At 45.8% G+C, this 14,093-nt stretch overlaps 2 protein-coding genes across 10 annotated transcripts in view; both read right to left on the reverse strand.

Annotated features, from left to right (window-relative positions):
* Positions 1–5,376, reverse strand: part of FBXL20 (F-box and leucine rich repeat protein 20) — a 168,795-nt gene extending 163,419 nt beyond the window's left edge. For 4 of the 6 annotated variants that reach the window (XR_013406658.1, XM_077971497.1, XM_015119533.3 and 1 more), the window contains exon 1: positions 4,126–4,401. Coding sequence is in view for 5 of the 6 variants with exons in the window: in XM_077971497.1 (XP_077827623.1) it covers positions 4,126–4,167 (42 nt within the window). In the remaining variant the exon portion in view is untranslated. Of the gene's footprint in view, positions 1–4,125; positions 4,402–4,924 lie in introns of those variants that run through there. The other 2 variants (XM_015119529.3, XM_015119532.3) reach the window with 2 other exon arrangements.
* A 2,535-nt stretch (positions 5,377–7,911) lies between these two features.
* MED1 (mediator complex subunit 1) overlaps positions 7,912–14,093 on the reverse strand; it is a 49,545-nt gene continuing 43,363 nt past the window's right edge. For all 4 annotated transcript variants that reach the window (XM_015119528.3, XM_015119526.3, XM_077971428.1 and 1 more), the window contains one exon: positions 7,912–13,170. In XM_015119528.3, coding sequence (XP_014975014.1) covers positions 9,921–13,170 — 3,250 coding nt within the window. In that variant the 3' untranslated portion in view covers positions 7,912–9,920. The remainder of the gene's footprint in view (positions 13,171–14,093) is intronic.

The raw sequence follows: 14,093 nt of genomic DNA on the forward strand, positions 1-14,093 counted from the left end.
ATGAAGCAAGTAGGCAAACAAATATTACATGCTAGGGTTACAGGTTGCATGTAATATTACAGATTTATAAGAAAGGCAGTGAGGTGTAATGAAAAACCATAATGAACATGGATTCAAAATACCCAAATTGGAGCATATCACTTTCTAACTTACGGGTTCTTATCTCCAGGCACTGTTTAAACTGTAAAATGGTATCTGAATGTCAGTCAATGTTACCACTATGATTATTTTTTAATGTTAGGCTTTTTAATAAACCCATTAAGACAGAATTTGCCTCCAACAGTACTATATCCTTATAATGAAACCACTAAGAGTATGACAAAGTGGAGAGGCTTAACTGAAAGAAACCTAAGCTTGGACTCAAGTGCTAGCCTAGATATTTAAACACTAATCTCACTAAGTGTTAAGATAATGTCAATTATGGGGCTTAAAATGAAGGTGGGCAGGTGTGGTAATCACGCCTGTAATCACAACACTTTGGGAAGCCGAGGAAAGGATCACTTGAGCCCAGGAATAGCAAATACAAAATAAAATATAATGGATGAACTATGGAAAAGCTCTTTTCCAAAAATTTTATAGACTTCTTGCTAGTTATACTAAAAACAAAGCAGGATGACAGTGGAGTCAAAAAAAAAAAAATGCAGATTGGAATCCTGGCTCCCCCACTTACTAGCTGTGCAATTTGAACACCTTACTTAACCTCTCAGGCCTCCAGTTTCCTCAAGTGTAAAACAGAATAGTAAAACTAGAGGTAACTAGCCGGGCGCAGTGGCTCACGCCTGTAATCCCAGCACTTTGGGAGGCCAAGGCAGGTGGATCACCTGAGGTCAGGAGTTCGAGACCAGCCTGGCCAACATGGTTAAACCCCGTCTCTACTAAAAATACAAAAATTAGCCAGGCGTGGTGGTAGGCGCCTGTAATCCCAGCTACTCGGGAGGCTGAGGCAGTAGAATCGCTTGAACCTGGGAGGTGGAAGTTGCAGTGAGCCAAGATCGCACCACTGCACTCCAGCCCGGGGACAAGAGCAAGACTTCATCTCCAAAAAAAAAAAAAAAGAAAACAAAACAAAAACTAGAGGTAACTGAGGTAAAACATCTGGCTCAGTGTCCGGCATGCAGGAAGTGTTCAATAACCATCATTAAATTTGAAAGAAAATTACTAAAATTTGCTACAAAGTTTACTATAATAAAAAATATCTGAATGGTAAGTTTTAATTAAGTGACTAACACAATTCAGCACATACTACATTAACCTACAAGGGTTATTACTATATACATTTAATGCCCAGGTGACACAGCAAGGAAAACATGAATTTTCACATCTCTCGATCTCTTAACTAGAGACTCTTTATTCAGTAGTCATCTACTTTGGCTATTCTACAAGATGCTACACATCTGGCTAACAGGTACTCGCCCTTGTTGTTGTTGTTGTTGTTGTTGTTGTTTCTTTTGGAGACGGAGTCTCTCGCTGTGTCGCCCAGGCTGGAGTAAAATGGCACAATCTCGGCTCACTACAACCTCCACCTCCTGGGTTCAAGCGATTCGCCTCCTGCCTCAGCCTCCTAAGTAGCTGGGATTACAGGCTCCCACTACCACGCCCAGCTAATTTTTGTATTTTCAGTAGAGACCAGGTTTCACCAGATTGGTCAGGCTGGTCTCGAACTCCTGACCTCGTGATCCACCCACCTCGGCCTCCCAAAGTGCTGGGATTACAGGCATGAGCCACCTCACCTGGCCTCTTGGTTTTAACTTAAACATCTTTTTTTATATATATAGCTCTAACCCAGAGTGGGAGATTTAAGGTGTGTGGCCTCCAGTTACAACATACAAAAGCATACCTATAAAACGATTTCAATGAACCAACTATCTAAAATTCATAGAGCTGCAGTTATTTTCTCCAAGAAAAACACATCTTATACAGCCATAATTTTAAATTAGCTATTATGTGATATAAACATTTCATGCATCCACAAAAATTCTCAGTGAGAGATCTGCTATCTGCTTACAGTTGTAAAATTATCAGTTCTTTAAGAAGCAAAGACTGTAATTTTGAGGATTTAAAATATCATTTGATGTAAATGTTTAGATCTGCTTTATTTACGTATCTTTTATTGACTGAAAGTAAATATTTAAAATATTTTCAACATATAAGCAGTAAGTTTATTTACTACTTTCTAAGAAGCCAATTACTAATTGTCTCAGTCCTTGTAAATTAGGTCAATAAAGAGGCAAATGGTTTTAAGATATACTCAATGAACTTCATTAACACTATCATTTCTAGCCATTCTCATCTGTATTCTGGCATGGAACACATCACATTATACTAAGTGAATAGCTTTTAGTTTATAAACAAACACTTATTTAATCATGAAATCATCCAAGAAGGATTCCCCCCCTTATTCTTTTTTTTACCTTCTCAGATCATATTTAGAAAGCTTTAGTTGCCAGCTACATCAGCTACAAGTTAAAAAGAAACCTCTTAATAAAGCAACAAATTTTCTTAGCACTTTATTATAGTATGCCACCCCTACAGAGACTGTAAATTAAAATATAAGAGAATTATAAAAATAGAAAATAGCAATGTAATTTTAAAGTACACACAAGAGAATACTTTCCAACAATTATTCAACCTAAAATGAATAGCAAACTGATAAAGAGCTAATTCCACAGGCAAAAGACTGTCCCCGACTCAAATCTTCAGTATCTGGAACTGCCTTTCAAGATTCCTGTTAACTGCTGAATATCTATTTAGTAATTTTAGTGACATTCTGGATTTTTACAGTACTACTGAATACGAAACCACCGTAAATTAACTTTAGTGGGGCTCTGTACATGAGGGTCATCCAATGTCCTATTAAAAACCAAATAATATATTCCATAATATCTTCTTCTAGTGATCAAGTTAAATACTAAAACTCTAAGAAGGCCAATTCTTTGATTTTCTCCACTCTTCGAGTACAACAGTAACACTGTAGCTCTGAACTTACACTCACCTCAAACACTTCCTATCTTGACCTTCGTGGATCAATTCAAATTATTTTCCAGTTCGCATAATAAGAAATCAAAGAATAGATTAAACTGACAACCCTTAAAAGTTTTCACTCCCTGCACCTACTTGTCCAGTTTCTTAAACTTTTGTCTCGCCGTCTTACAATTTCATCTCTCAAATGGAGATGAAGAAAAACACCGAGTAAGATTGTCCACTGAGCTGTGAGTGATCCCAGGTCAGCCTGGTTCTCTGCCAGAAACGACCAGGTGACATTTACTCTTCCTGTAGAAGTTTCTTTCTCTTGACCCTCAAGGAACCTTCCAGAATATTGTTACACTATTATAACTCATCAGTAGTTACAATACTTCACTTCCCAAAGGAATCTCTTCCCTGCACGATGACTACTCTCTAAAGACGCTTTCAAGACCTTCCACTCCTCAACTCCAGGACAGTAAACCTCCCTCGCTAGAGGAGAAAAAGTTCCTAAAAAACAGACCGGAATGGATTTGCTGAACTTTCGTTCCAATCTCACAGCATGTAGACATCCAAGGGTTCCCAGAAACAATGAGCTACAGAAGTACAGACTACACGGGGAAAAAGAGGAAGTATCAGAACAATACCCAAACCAAACACAGCACCGAAAACCCGTGGTCGCCTCTATCATCCCAGACTACCGCCCCCACTTCCCTAGTTTCACCAAGGTCTCAAACTTGGAGAAATGGCATCCATCCCCTAATTTCCTCCCTCAATAGACAACAAACGCGTCACGAAGAAAGTGGCAGAGAGAAAAGCAGCAGGCTCTGGTGGACCGGAGCCGTGATGGCTGGGTAGAAGGAGGCAAGCCAAGGGTTGTGTCAAGAATGGAAAGCTGAGCGATCCTGGGGGAGGGGGGAATTAGGGCGCCCAAGCTAATCCCCCGCCGGGGCCCGCCGGTGGGAAGAGACGGGGGGCGAACCGGCGAGGGGACTGGGGGCAGCCGGCTGCCGGGTCACAAGAAAGGGGAGCAGAGTCTGGCAGCCCCGCCAGTGGGTGGGTGACGGCGCCCGCCAGGGAGGAGGCTCCGTCCGGGGCGGACGTTTTGGGATGAGAGAGCGCGACCCGTCCTCCTCACGCCGCCTGAGCCCCCCAAGCTCACACCTCAAATCTGCTCTTGGTCACTCCGTTCACGTCCCTCCTCATGGGGCCGGCGGGTGCGGCCCGGGCCGGGCTCTGCGGCGAGCGGAGTGCAGACCTGGGGCCCAGGACAGGCCCGGGAGTTCCGGGATGGGGACTGGGTGCCGAACGGGTGAGGCCGGGGCCGTGAGACGGGAACGAGAGACCTCTCGGCTCCGGCTGGGCCTCCACCACCTCCCGTGGCGCCAGCGGCCGCAACGACTGCACGTCGCTAGCTCGGCTCTCTCCTCAGCCTCAACTTCAACCCAAAACAAAAACACTCCCCACCTGCCAGCAACGCCGCTGCTCATTGGACAGAGCCGCCCGGGCCTCGGAGCGCCGGGGAGGGGGAGGGGCGGGAGGAGGAGGAGCGCGGCGGCGGCGCGAGACCACCCCTCCCCCACACGGGGCCGGCCCTGACGGTGCGCCCAGGAGCATCCGGAGCGCGGCGGCGGCACGACCCCCTGCGCCTCCGAGGCAGGCTAGCCCATCGGGAGAAGGCGAGGCAGGGAAGTGCCTGTGCGTGTGGAAAAGGGGTCTGTGGGGTGGGTGCGAGTGCGCGCGTGCTCGCGGACCGGCGAGGGAGAGTAGAGCAGGACTGCACTCTGCGCGGGGCCCCTCTTCTGCCCCTTGTCTCCCTCTCCTCCCTCCGCGGGCAAACAGGCACGCACCCACCTGCACAGAACCTCAGCCTCTGCCCGCGCCCCCAACTCCTCGTTACTTGTTCCCCAGAAGCCTGTAAGCACCCTTCCCGGCCACCCAGCTCCCTTCCCCTGTCACTCACTGTCGCCTTGAACCCAAAGTGCAGCAGGCGGTCCCTGCTCGGAGCCATTTTCCTCCTCTTTCTGGATGTGTCTAGATTGGGGCAGTGCGGCTGCCGCCGCCGCCTCCGCGATTGCCGCCGCCGCCGCCGCCTCCCCCACCCGAGTGTATTACATTACGGGGTGCTGCAGGGAGGCCTGGGGGGCCGCTGCCGGACCCTTGTCTCCCTGTGCATGGCTCGGGAGGGCGAGGGCTGGTTGCGCTGAGCGGCAGGCCGAGTGCCCGCCCTGGTCCGGGGATGGCTGCGGAGCTGCACCTGGGGCCGGGGGTCGGGGGTGCAGGGCCGGAGCCGGGCAACCTTTCCTTTGGCCGGGGGAGGGGCGCGCGTCTGTGGGGGTGGGGCGGGCGAGACCGAAGGGCCTTTGGTTTTCCCTGCTCGGCCGCCGCCGACGCCCAATGGGCTGCAGAGCCTGCCTGTCCGCCAGTTAGGGCGCTGTTTGGTGAGAGCCTCGGCCTGACGTCATTTTGGCGGGAGAAACAAGCGTGTGTGAGCGAGTAGGCGGGGGCGTTTTCCCGATGGAAAGAAACACTTCATCATACTCCTGGGCTCGTCGTATAGAAGCTGATCTGTGTCATCATATTATATTGTTTTAACAAGTCTGACCTTCAAGGTCTCAGAATTTATGACCAAATTTCCACGAAGGAATAACCCAGGATTTTGTAGTTGTGTTGCTTCTTCTACGAACAACAAACTACAAAATCATGTCCTAAGCGTGAACTATTAGAAACTGTATAATAAATTCCAGCAGTCCTGGCAGGAGCAGCAGCACTGCTAATTGTATTCTTCCAAAGCAGTTATGAGTTGGTCTTCCTCACACCCCTTTTAATTAGTGGTTTTAGCGACTGACTTGTTATGCATCTAAGAAATTAACAAGAGCAACAAGTGCTGCAGATCTTTAATAGGTGTATTTTAGCTGGAGGGCATATTACCAAACTCTTAAAGCACTGTACAAACTTTTTTTTTTTTTTTTTTTTTTTTTTTGAGACAGAGGCTCAACTCTGTCGCTTAGGCTGGAGTGCAGTGGCACGATCTCGGCTCACTGCAACCTCTGCCTCCCAGGTTCAAGTCTCCCCAAGTAGCTGGGATTACAAGCGCGCCGCACCGCGCCTGGCTAAGTAGAGACGAGGTTTCGCCATGTTGACCAAGCTGGTCAGTAACACTTGACTACAAGTGTTCTCCCACCTCGGCCCCCAGAATGCTAGGATCTTTTTTCTTTTGTAGAAATAGGGTCTCCCTATGTTGCCCAGACTCGTCTGCAATTCCTGGGCCCAAGTGATCCTCCAGCCTCCTCCCAAAGTCCTGAGATTACAGACCTCATGTGAGCCACCACGACCGCCCCCCCGCTTTTTTATTAATCCTAGAGGGGGCTTCGTAAAACCAGGGACCTAGCTTCAGAAAACTCATTCTCAGGCCCACAAACCCAGGTCTGTCTTCTCCTCCTGTTCCAGGTACTTTTAATGTTTTTGCTTAACTTCAGCCAGTGGAATAAAAAAGCTTTTCCATTCTGTCTCATGTAAGAGCTGTTTTCTCCCAGCAAAAACTACTGATGCATTTGGTGAGTAACACTGGCAAAGGATAGAAAAACTGGCCTACAGATTAATAGAACGAAGGCAAGTTTCACAGGTCTGTCAGTTACCCATTCCAGTGGACCCATTTCAAGTAGTAATCAGGGAAGACATTTACTTTTGACTGACTCTTTAAAATTGACTGGAGTTTTGAACAAATGAAAAAAGTATTCAAAGTCTAAAATTTTATTACACACACGCAAATTACTTTTTATCAAAGAAGTTTATTTGCATGTAAATAAACAGGTTATTTTGTAATGTTTCGGGAAAAAAAATCCCACAACAGATTTCATCTACTTTCAAAAAAATGAAAAACCCCAAAGTATTTACAGAACGGCCATATGCGCAGAAAACCAAATTTGAAAGATTTTTTTTTAAAAAAAGACCCTCCCCAGCTGCTCCTGATGTACATTTTTAAACTCAAAATTTTAAGCTCAGTTCTTATAGCTGAACATGTTTCCCAATCTAGCTTCTGAGATGTTAAGTACTTCCTGCCCCTCCAAAAACTAACTCAAGGATAGAAATGTATGGGGGGTAAGAAGGGGAGAAGGAAAAAAAAAAAAAGAGACTGCCCAAGGATTGTGAATAATGTTTCCTATACTGACATCTTTAAGTGACTCAACTGTGGATACTGTATGACTCACTGGCTTCCTGAAAGGGCTTCTGAGAATTCATGATATTGCTGCACTTAATTTTCCGATCTAGGCCTGAAGAAGGAAAATCTTTCAAGAGTCACCAACCTCAAGCCTGGTTTTGGCAATTATATCCTGCATTGTTTGTCCCCACCACCCCACCCCCCACCCACTAAAATACTTCTGTTTTAAGACACATTGACATTGAACCTGAAATCTTCATGTACATCAGAGCAGGTTATGACCAAGAACCCCTAATGTTATAAGCCAAAAGACAGAAGAGGAATCAGGTCAAACTGAGAATACGTAAGACACCAGCAGCAGAAGATAGGTAGAAGTTGACTTCATGTCCTTGCCTTCTTTTGAAACAGAAGAATGAGTACACCTAGACAGGAGGGAGGTGTCCCAGGCTTGGTTTATTCTGCCTCTTCTCCTCCACCCTGTGGAGAAATGCAGTGCTCCCTGGTTCTCAGGCAGGGTGAAGCAGTTTAGCCCCGGCTCCCTGTTAAGCAAGTTCAGATGCTGGGTCAGTGTGGGGGTGAGCCCATCGACAATTCAGGGGCTTATCCTTCATCCAGATCCTAACTCGGGATTCTTTGATCTGGGATGAAGACAGAAAGAGAGAAAAGCTTCCCAGTTTACTCATTTTGGTATTTGTTGGCCCTGCTTGGGGGAGCTGAGCCCCTGATACTATTCAGTACATTCCCCATAAGATTTTCCCCACCCAGAACAAATTTTAAAAACCACGTAATTTCTTTTTTTTTTTCCTGCAGAAACCAACTGGATAGGATTCAAAACTAGGTGACAAACTCGTGAGAAATCCAACCTGGCTGAATGTCTGAGAGGCTGCTACTGTATCAACATCACAAGATAAAGCACTCTGGTATCACCTGCCCATATCCTCCTTAGTGTCACCCAAGACATTTGACTCTGATATGGTAACTGATAACTTTTCTTGCTCCACTTTGCAATGTTTTGTTTCCTACATCTTATTACCTTGGGACACAAAAGTGGCAGAGTTGTTGAGAGCTGATGACCATAAAAAGGAGAACACTAGAGGAAATGAGACAGGAAAGAAAGCCAAAGCTGATTTTCCAACTCTATGCTGACTCCAACCTGCAGAAAGAGCTGAATATAGAAATCTTCTTCCATATATGATGAAGTCACTCCACTTATGACATAACACACAGAGGAATCACCTGGCATTTTTTTTTTAAACCCAGAAGAGTTGTGCTGGGGACCATGCCCCATCCCGCTGATACAGATCCTGAATGGAATAATCAGGAATGGCACAGTGCAGGTGTCAATATCAAAGTAAGGCCGCAGAATTTTTGAGAGGACCCTCCAAAAACTGAGAACTTCTGTTGCACTCAAAACAGTCTCCTGGATTTCTATATTTTTATATGAAGGGCTCTTATTGATGTCCTCCAGAATCCAGACTCAGACCTATTTCTCCAAAAAGGTCCAATTGGGTTGCTACATAGTAGCAAGGGTTTATCTTCATGCTCACCTAGCATTCCAGGCCCCCATTACTTCAAGTGAGCTTGAAATTGTTTTAAGTGAACTATGGCTGCGGATTTGTTACTGTTTTATCTCAGGGAGCATACTGTGGAGTGATTTAAAGTTTGGACTCCTTCTCCTTGTGATGAAGAGAAACAGTGAGTCCAGCTCTTAGGAATGGCATCAGTTCTCCTGCAAACAAAATGCTGGGATGCAGACTTTTGGCACATTGTGGAAACAGGAGAACTATTAATTCTGTAATGGTTTTCATGCCACCGGGTCAGGAAGGCTGTCACTAAACCTTACTGCATCTGAAAACGTGTTTACATCCCAACAAGCCACGTTAGTTGTTTTTTTTTTTTTTTTTTGAAAGGAAAATGAGATTACAAGTCAATACCTCCACAGGGAGGTAACTCCTAATATTCCTATGATCTCTGAACCCTATTTAAACCCTCCTAAAATAAAAATATCATTTTGGTTTTTCTATTAATTTAACTCTAAAGGCAGGGTCTGACCAATCTGCTTGGGCTTGATGCTATAGTATTAGCACAAGCTACAAGCTCCCTACCACCATATAAGCCTTGCTCTTCGGCCTCCCATCATTTTGAACCCTAAACCTCATAGATTTAGAACGAAACACTGTATAAAAACAAACAGATAAAAGGTTAAAATATTACAAATAAATAGCTAAAATAATCTTCCCTCCCCCAGTCACTCCTAAGAAACAGACACCAAACATTACTTAAGTGTCCAAAATGACCAAAGTCCTTCATTTGCCCATGACTCAAATGGACAACTACCCCAAAGTTGAACAACCTTCATGCAAATGCATCAAGGAATGTATTGCTTTTTCATTTTCTGCCCAGCCCTTCATATACATGCACTAAAATGAGTTTAAAACATGGCCTAAAAATGGAAAAAGGGAGAAGAAAATATATATGAATATTTCCCACAAAACTGTTTCCCCCCCTTCCCTCTCCCTACACCCCTCCCACCCCCCTCCCTTTCTTAAGCAAGTATTTTAACTTTTTCTTTCTGGCACAGGAACAAAGACTTCTTGGTAACCAGAATCAAACACTGTGGTTTCTTTAATAGGGTCTGGATATGCCTTTCTAATTCACCCAGCTCGATGTCAAAGCCATGCCATTTAGGATTCTTAACCAAATCAGACCTGTCTGACTCACCCCTTATGGTGGTTTGCCTATAAACTTATCAATAGTTTCTTTTCTCTGGCCCTGTTTCTTTTAGGAAATAAGGTTCCTAATTCCCAATCAGGGCCACATCCATAAGATCATCATCTTCCTCCCCAATCATAAAGTCTGGGCTGAGCCTTGAGGGTCTATCTGCAGATAAGATTGTGTTACTTGTCATAGACAAGGACTGGTCTGAAGAGATGGGTGATTTGGACCAACTCTCTGGCTTGATGCTATGAGATTTTTTCTTGTCTCGGTCTTTGTCCCGGTCTCGGTCCCTATCTTTGTCTTTTACTTTCTTCTTTTCCTTTTTGTGCTTCTTATGTTTCTCTGTGCTGTATTCAGGAAGTGGTCGGATACCATCATCTGAGCTGGGACTATTCTGATAAGATTTCTCTGCTATGGAGGAGCCTGACTCACTTTCACTGTCCAGATTCTGGGGGGTATATGCTGGTGACTTACTATGGCTAGGAGAGCCACGCTCATGCTTTGGAGTGGAACCACTGATGAGTGGAGAGCCATAGTTTTTAGAAGAAGCCATCTGAGGCCTAAGCCCTTCTCCACTACTTTCCCCAGGTTTCTGCAAAGTCACTTTGGCTTTAATGCTGGGGGAGCCTCCATCATGCTTACTGATGATAATTTTTGCCACACCTGTGCTCCCCACATTTTTTGACTCTGAGGTCTTCTTAGAAGAATCCACTGAACTCCCAGAGGTGGAAACCTTTGATTTGTCTTTATCACTTTTCTCACGCTTGCCCTGAAACTCTCCTCCTGACATGTTATGTTTAGAGGACATAGGATGGCTGGAAGAATTTGTGCTCACCCCCATCTGGCCGTCCAGTGGGTCTTCACCCCCAGGGCCACTGGTGACAACCCCATGCTTCAGTTTATCTATGACAGCTGTCAAGGACGGCTTCTTATTTCTGCTGGGAGATTTTCCTTTGGAACTCCCATGCTGGTTTTGAGAGGATGACATGGAAGAGCCACTTGAGGAAAAGGAGGAGGAAGATGCTGTACAAGAATTAGATGATGGGGGAGTTTTCTGGGACAACGAGCCTGAGGATCCTAACCCTGAAGATGACTTCATGCCAGAGCTTGAACTAGTTCCAGACATATGAGAACCACCAGAACCTGAACTGATAGGGGACTTGGCTTTAGAGGATGGAGGAGTTCCAGGAACAGGCTTCATTGGAGAGGCAAGCTTGTCAGAGCCTCCAGGTGGCCTTGAATGAGAAGGGGATATGTTTGGTTTACTTAAAGAAGGATTCATAAGTGATGATGGCTTTCCTTGAGGTTTCATCTTGGTGCTGCTAGAGCCACTGCTCAGTCCATGCTTGGTAATGGGAGAGGAGCCTGGCTTCCCCCCAGACTGGGATGAATTTTTGGACTGGCTAGATCCAGAAGACCCCTGGCTAGCATACATACTGCTGCTTAACTTGGAACTTGATGAGCCTTCTGATTTACTGCTTTTCATCTTCCCTGAGGTGGAAGCAGAAGATGAGGAAGAAGAGGAAGAATGGCTATGGTGGCTTTTGCTGCCTGAGGAAGACACAGAACCACTGCTGGTATACTGACTGTGAGAGGAAGGCTTGCCCACCATCACTGTTCCCTTAGGAATCTGAATAGTGATTTTGGGAATGGGTGGTGTGGCAACACCTGGGGGAGTCTGAGATCTTCCTGAACTGCCTGGAGATTTAGATCCACCTGTACTGGTAGGTGGGGTAAAAGGTCGGTTAGAAGAACTATGAGATGGAGACTTTCCCTCAGTGTCTGCTTTCTTCCTCTTTGGAGGCTTATCTTTGCTTTTCCCATCATTAGAAGGGGTCCGACTGCGTTTCCCTGGTTTGCTGTCTAATCCTGGCCCCGCGAGAGTACTATTACTGGTGCCATTGCCTTCCTTTACCCTCTTTTGAGTCTTTTCTTTCCCTAAGTCCCCAGTGGTCATTAAAGGTCCCTGACTACCACTGTGATGCTCCATAAGATCTGCAGGACCTAAAGCTTTGCCGGCTACTGATATAATACTGAAATCAACTGTGTCAGCTTGGTTATTGGCCTTAAACTTGGTCTCCCCATTATCACCTCCAAGCATTGGCACCCCCAAAGTATTTAGTGCCTGAGATGCAAATCCTTTGAAATCATCATTATCCCCACTTTGGCTGCTTTCATCAAAATATTCTTCTCCAAAACCACTTTGGCTCTGGCTGTTCAATAAATCAGGATTGAAATCTACTCCATCATGAAAAAAATGATTGGTAGGAGAGTCACTACTGGGGCTTCCAGCAGCATCTGCAATAAGATCAGCTGGATCAGTGTATGGATTTTCATTATTGTTAGTTTGAAAGACATCAGAGTCAAAGAGGGTACTCTGAGAATGCCCAGAGCTTGAAGAATCTCGAAGAGGGGTGCCAATAGCTGGGCAATCATCACTAGTGCTGGGAAGTTTAGAAGCTTCTTCTGCAATGTCTGAAAGGATGTCAGTTACATCTGGGCCAATGCTGTCTGAACTGGATAGTCGGACCATCCTTTGAATACTGGGTTGGGGGTGAGGTACTGGTTGTGGGTAAGTTGTTGGGGGAGTGCTACACTGGCTTGGAGCTGGAGTGATGTGTGGTGTATCCAGTGTGTCAGCTGTCATGTTGACATCAAAGATAGGGTTCTGTGAGTCAACATCCATTGAAAATAGCTCCCTCTGAAAGTCATCTTCAGTCTGGTGCTTTGGTTTCTCGGGTGGTAATCTTGATGACTTCTTTTTCTTGGTCTTGTTGCTCCCCGAGCATATTTCCATCCGGGGTGAGCCGGAAGAGGAGTTCTGCCTTTCTAAAGGGCTGCTTCCATAAAGGGTTGAGAAATCCTGGGCAGGATTATCTTTAAGAAGGTTCATGAGCATCGGGTGGTTCTTGGTGTTGCCGGCCATCGAAGAGACAGGTGGCGGCGTGTGATGAGGAGGGGTCGGACTCGAGCCAATGGTAGACCCCCCGTTCCCTGTGATTTGCAACAAACTGGTAAGAATTGGGTTCTGAGACACCTTGCTGAAGTCCTCCCCATGGCCCACCGACTCATGCCGATCTTTGATGCTCATGCTCATATTAAACAAGGTGGTAATGGGACCCCCCGGAAAGGTGTTGGTTGGTGTAGTGGTACCACTCATTGGGTTGTTGCCTGTGGTCATGCCATACCCTGGGCTGCTAGCCGGGGGCAGGTTCTTTTTCACCATGTCTTCAACTGTCTCTGCAATGAGGGACAGTGCTGGGGTGTCGGCCTGAATGGTTTCAGCTTTCCTCCGAATAGCCCTCATCGTCACAGGGATGGACATACATCTGCAAGATAAGGAAGAAAACAAAGTTAATATTTCAATAGCTGCTGAATGAGACCTGAGATTTAGATAAACCATCAGAGTTCTGCAGTAAGCAGTTTCCAGGTAGGGCAAATCGTATAAGGCAAAAATAGTTCTATCAAATACCAGAGCTTTGGGTAAATACATTATAAAAATCTAACCCAACATAAAATTGTCAGTCTCTTATGAATCACACAACAAAAGCAAACTATAAACAAGAGTCCAAATAATTGAATTTCAAACTGAACTAAAAGATTGGTAATAATGGAACTCAGAAAATGCCTCCTTAGGGGCCAGTCGCAATGGCTCACGCCTGTATTCCAGCACTTTGGCAGGCTGAGGCAGCTGGAACATGAGGTCAGGAGATCGACACCATCCTGGCCAACATGGTGAAACCCCATCTCTTTTTTTTTTTTTTTTTTTTTTTTTTGAGACGGAGTCTTGCTCTGTAGCCCGGGCTGGAGTGCAGTGGCCGGATCTCAGCTCACTGCAAGCTCCGCCTCCCGGGTTTACGCCATTCTCCTGCCTCAGCCTCCGGAGTAGCTGGGACTACAGGCGCCCGCCACCTCGCCCGGCTAGTTTTCTGTATTTTTAGTAGAGACGGGGTTTCACCGTGTTAGCCAGGATGGTCTCGATCTCCTGACCTCGTGATCCGCCCGTCTCGGCCTCCCAAAGTGCTGGGATTACAGGCTTGAGCCACCGCGCCCGGCCAATGAAACCCCATCTCTACTAAAAATACAAAAATTAGCTGGGTGTGGTGGCACGTGGCCTGTAATCTCAGCTACTTGGGAGGCTGAGGCAGGAGAATTGCTTGAACTAGGGAGGCGGAGGTTGCATTGAGCCAAGATCATGCCACTGCACTCCAGCTTGGTGACAGAGCAAGACTCTGTCTCAACAAAAAAAAAA

Source organism: Macaca mulatta, chromosome 16 (assembly GCF_049350105.2).
Source record: "Macaca mulatta isolate MMU2019108-1 chromosome 16, T2T-MMU8v2.0, whole genome shotgun sequence".
In the NCBI taxonomy this organism is placed as follows: domain Eukaryota; kingdom Metazoa; phylum Chordata; class Mammalia; order Primates; family Cercopithecidae; genus Macaca; species Macaca mulatta.